Source organism: Porites lutea, chromosome 10 (genome assembly GCF_958299795.1).
Source record: "Porites lutea chromosome 10, jaPorLute2.1, whole genome shotgun sequence".
Classification (NCBI taxonomy): domain Eukaryota; kingdom Metazoa; phylum Cnidaria; class Anthozoa; order Scleractinia; family Poritidae; genus Porites; species Porites lutea.
The window spans coordinates 15,656,182-15,661,181 of NC_133210.1; the positions used below are offsets into that span (position 1 = coordinate 15,656,182).

Here is a 5,000-nt window from a genome sequence, read left to right on the forward strand (position 1 = left end):
GAACGCCTTTTTCGTAGAGCTAAGCCTTGTGTTCCGAAACCAAAATTGTACGGAGATACCCCGTGAGCAGTTGTTGTTTCTATTTGGTTTGGCTTTTAGCGTTTATGAAGTCCGCCGTTTGTCAGTCGCGAAGTTAACAAACCAAATACGCGACTGACAAGCAACGAGAACGACTTCGTAAACGCTAAAAGCCATGCATACAAGAGAGAAACCTCAGCTCGCAGGCTAGTACAAAGATAACAGCGACTGAAGAAGACCAAGGAAAATGATTATTACTAATTTTTACACGTATTTGAGCAGACATACCTTATAAAAGGGACAACAAATTTAACAGGAATACACTCAAAATGAATAGTCTGTCGCATAAGGTGCCTAACTTACACATTTTTCCTCCCCGGACTACCTTTTTTTTTTTCGCCCACGCCGATTTTTGCTCCATTTTCCCACAATGCGGAGCGTGGTCCCAGGCTAATACTTACGCTTATATCGACGTCCTGATTTGGAGCGATATCGACAGAACTGTCAAGGTTTCCACCAATCTGGTTAATTAAGATAAAAAAAAAATAGAAAAAATTAACTTTCAGTGATCTTTTTCTTTCGCTTGTTTAGAATTCTTTCTCAGTTCTTTTTCTTTTCTTTTTCTTGTACGTTTTTCTTCTCTTTTCTTTCTTTCCTTTTTTTTTGTTTCTTTGTTTGTTTGTTTTTTTTTTTACTGAAATAATAATAAAAAAAAATTGCGTTCCCGGTCCCCATCAAAGATTGTCTGTGAAAGCAATGATTTGTGTACGGACCACTAACGTACGTACAAAATAAGTAAATTAATAAACTTAGGCCACTAAGGCATGACTATCTAATTAAATATGCATATTTTGATAAAATTCTATTTAGAACGGCTTGCTTCTATCAATGATCCTGAAAATAAAACTAGAAATAAAGCTTAATGGCCTTAGCGAATATGAGACATATTAGAAGCTCAAATTTTGGTCACGTGACTGACAATTGACAATTAATAGTCAAAACATTTACTCTAACATGAAGAAAAGATAATAAAAGAGCAACAAGTTCTTTTAGGTATATTTCAGAGGCGATTGAAAAGGTTATGAACAATTGTGTGTTTACGTTATATACGAAGCGGTAAATAAAGGGAAAAGGCTCACGTGACTTATTAGTCAGTTAAATAGCTAATAGGATATCATACAAGTCATATTTACGATTTACACTGTTTATGTTTTTGACAATTCCTAATATTAAGGTTTGCAACCCTTCCCCGTTTAGGAAGACGTGTTTTGTGACGTCATTAACAAAACAATGTCACGTGTTCTTTGAAATCACGTTTCACGAGTAGCCCTGCTTTCACGGTTTTTTTTCGTTGAGCCACATTTGAAGTTCCCTTTTCAGGATCACTGATGGAAGCAAACCGTTCTGAACAGCATTTAACAAAATATGCATATTAAATTAGGTAGTCATGCTTTAAGTAGCCTGGGAATAAATAAAACGGGAAATTAATAATAGAGTTCCCTGCCGTTTCACAGGCTTTACAAGGTGATTGCCTTTGCTGAACGTTATATGAGCAAGCTCAAAATCTGGACATTTCACACAGCCTCACCAACAAAATTTGACGACCTGCACTGGGTAATTTGCTAAGACTTATAATTCCCTCTACGATTCGAGGAATTTTTGTCGGCTTAGATGCTGGCGATTCTTGGTAAAGAGAACCGCAACTAATAACATTTTTTAGTCTAAAATAAGATCAGGAGTTTGAAGTCCGGGCGGAATACCCTCCCCACCCCCCCCTCCCCCCCGAACAGTGAGCAGCTCTCCTGCAGGGCGGGCCAGTAGGCCTGTACACACACTTAGTCTATTGCCGATTCGGCATGGCTGTGTTGTTCAGTTATAGTACCTGAAGAGGTGCGTGTGTACTTGTTGCACTTGATGCTCTGCGGCGTCCAGCCACAGGAGCCATAATCACAGAAGGGCGTTCATGATTAAAGGGAATGCTTGGAGCTTGTACATGGCAAACACAGGGACAGTTGTCAGGACAGCCGTATATAACAGAGGAGGAGCTGCCATTAAACACTGATGTGAACGCTGTGTTGGTCGTTAAACTTTCAGCCTGATTATTGAATGCCGTTTCTAGAAGGCCGCTCAAGCTTATCAGCTGGGATCCGTCTTCATGGCAACAACTTTCTTCCAATGCTACTTCTTGCTTAATGGCTCCTAGATGGTATAATGGTATTGTCTCGGAGGAGACACTTAAAGTGTCTTTCTGAGGAGCTAAAGGTGGATTTTGGAAACTCATCTAAATTGAAATAAATGAAATAGAAATGTAAGCTTCAATGAATTCTATAGCTCCACTAGTAAAAAGATAATGATCAGCTCTATGGCCATCAGAACAAAACATCGTTACTAACTATTAGGCAAGCTAGTCTCGATCGTCCTCAGTCGAACCTCCCGTAAGCGACCACCCAAAATGCAAAGACTGAGTGGTCGCTTACGGTAGGTGGTCGTTTACAAGAATCGAACCACAGGGGCTCTCTTCCGAGAAGAGTTCCAGGCACATCTACTTTATGGAAGATAATTTATTGCATGCAATGTTTATGTGAGAATATGTGTATTTCCATGTTGTCACAAAAGTTCTTCGTATATCCTAAGTAACATAGTACACACAGCGAAAATAGAGATCAGAGAATGCGTCAAGTGGTGGCTTACAAGGGGTTAAAAGCAATGGAAAATCATTAATCGTCAGACCCAAAAAGTGGTCGCGGTCGCTTACAGAAGGTGGTCGTTTACAAGAGGTTCCAACTGTACGGCTTTGACTGAGAGAATTTTGGTGTTTTGGATTGGCGGTCGCTTATGGGAGGTGGTCGCTTCCGAGAGATGGTTGCCCATTGAGGTTCGACCGTATTTCATTTGAAAAACCAATTTAAACCCTTTAAACCCCAATATCCACTTACAAATTCTCCAAACTGAACTCCATACATTTCCTTAAAGAATTGGTAGTGAGAATTTGGGAGATCAAAGCATTTTCTCTAACGAGATCAGTTTATTACTTCTCATAACATCTTCTCTTGATAAGGTGTATGGATATCGTTAGGAGTAAAGCGATGTTGGTCACTGTTGACTGGCCTACCAGCAGCAAATATGCTATGATACTGCGTTTTTCAAGCGCTAGAGACGGAAGTTAAGTCCGTCTTCGAAACGGTGCCGAAATCCGTGTCTGGGCCGCCACCTATGTACCAGGATTTATGTGCACGTCATGGTTAGCCTGTTAAGAATCGCATTGTCGAATTGCCAAACAGGATGAAGGAAAATTCGAAAACCATTTCCGGTAATTCGTCGAGTCCCCATGGGGGCCCAGAACAAGGATATCCGTTACTAAACGGCGTTACATTACGTCTGTGACGCAGGCTACTGTACGGCGTCTTCCCAGGCGTTCTAGGTAAAAACTCGCTCGGACCACGTGATCCGCAACGCATACGCTGCACGGAATAATGAGGCCTTGGGACTAGGCAAGCAAAAACCGGGGATAGACCTCAAAATACTCACCTTCAGCGCACTAACACGAAACCACCGCGTCACCACAGCTATACGATCGATTAAAAATAATTAACAATTATTGAATGAGGCTGAGTATGATGTAGAGAATTACGCAGATCGAGACAAAGTTCCTTCAAGCAGTCAGTGTGTACTGATCCATCTTTCACTAGTCCATGTTCTTTTACCATTCTACGTTTTACCAACTAGCTGCCAACTGCAGTATTTTTCTGTCAAACCTGTCAGACAAGATCCGTCTGGTGACAACTACCGTAAGTAATACGACTCGCGCTTGTTTTCCCCCAGACAAAGTGCATTTGTTCACGTACGTAAAACACGACTGTTTCCGAGATAAATCCTAAAACTTCAACTTTGGATTGATTTAGTGGCAGTAAGTACAGTCAACATTAAGGCAAATAGCAGTGTATAACACTGGTTTGAAAGAAACCTGAAAACTAGCTGGGGATGGCAACACGGAGCATGTGTTTCTACTTAAGTCTATTGTATATAACGCATGCATTTCTTTAATCATAGGAATGCTTTTACTTTCAGGGTTCATGTTCCATAAACAAGAGAAATTATCAGTTCACTCATTTTTCAAAGGCCTCCTTCCAGCCACAGGTATTGGCCAAACTAGTTTTTTTGATTTGCTTATATCTGTGCCTACTCTAGCAGTTATACAGTGGTTATATGACTAAGGCGACTTTACAAAAGTAATTGCACCCTGCTTGCATGCCCGGGGGGGAACTCCCGTATAAAAGTGACGGTTATTCTCGTCGTCACACTTAGAGGTGTAAATGGCAGATTTTGATATCATTAAGGGTGTTTGGGACGGAAAGTCACTATATTTGCCCACTCAAGTATCGCTCAGGGCTGGTGCATAAATAAATCTTTGCAAAAAATGCCGTGATGTCTTAAAGGAGCTGTGTCACGAAATTCAGCCAAATTAGGTAATTACAAAATGCCCGTTAAATTAAGAGAAACGTAAAAATAACCGCTTAAATAATTAAAGGAAGGTCAAATTAACACAGCAGATACAACAGATGCCACGGATGGGCAAAACTGAAGAAGATTGAAACTAATTGAAATTATTAGGGTTTTTGAAAACTGTTCAGCCTAACAGTTTTTCAAAGTTGATCTCTGCTGTTTGCAACTTTATATTTGTTTGTCTCGAATCACTGATTTTGTCATTTCCTTGTAATTTCTTTGCTGACTTTAAGTTCCATACCGATTGAGCGCGAGTAAATGGCAAAATTAAACAAAATGAACTGGACTGCCGTGACACAGCCCCTTTAATCCTTTAAGGGTCAGTTTAATTAAGCTTGAGCCACAACCACACATTGGTCTCCCTTAGGGGTTAAATTCTAATTTTCCAACGAGCACCCCCGTCACTTTTACATTTTTCGGTTCCTTACTGAAAGGATTGATACCGGCTAGACTGAAGAAACAGCTTACTGTAGGTCAAT

The 5,000-nt window shown here is 40.4% G+C and overlaps 1 protein-coding gene and 1 long non-coding RNA gene across 2 annotated transcripts in view; one reads left to right on the forward strand and one right to left on the reverse strand.

Moving 5' to 3' along the window:
• LOC140951093 (uncharacterized) overlaps positions 1–2,305 on the reverse strand; it is a 7,198-nt gene extending 4,893 nt beyond the window's left edge. Inside the window, exons 1-2 of the mRNA XM_073400312.1 lie at positions 1,901–2,305; positions 480–539 (exon numbers count right to left, since the gene is read on the reverse strand). Of these exons, the coding sequence (XP_073256413.1) occupies positions 480–539; positions 1,901–2,299 (459 nt within the window). The 5' untranslated portion in view covers positions 2,300–2,305. The remainder of the gene's footprint in view (positions 1–479; positions 540–1,900) is intronic.
• A 1,513-nt stretch (positions 2,306–3,818) lies between these two features.
• The window catches only part of LOC140951037 (uncharacterized), a 30,020-nt gene continuing 28,838 nt past the window's right edge, over positions 3,819–5,000 (forward strand). Inside the window, exons 1-2 of the long non-coding RNA XR_012167234.1 lie at positions 3,819–3,925; positions 4,087–4,155. This is a non-coding gene — a long non-coding RNA (uncharacterized lncRNA). The remainder of the gene's footprint in view (positions 3,926–4,086; positions 4,156–5,000) is intronic.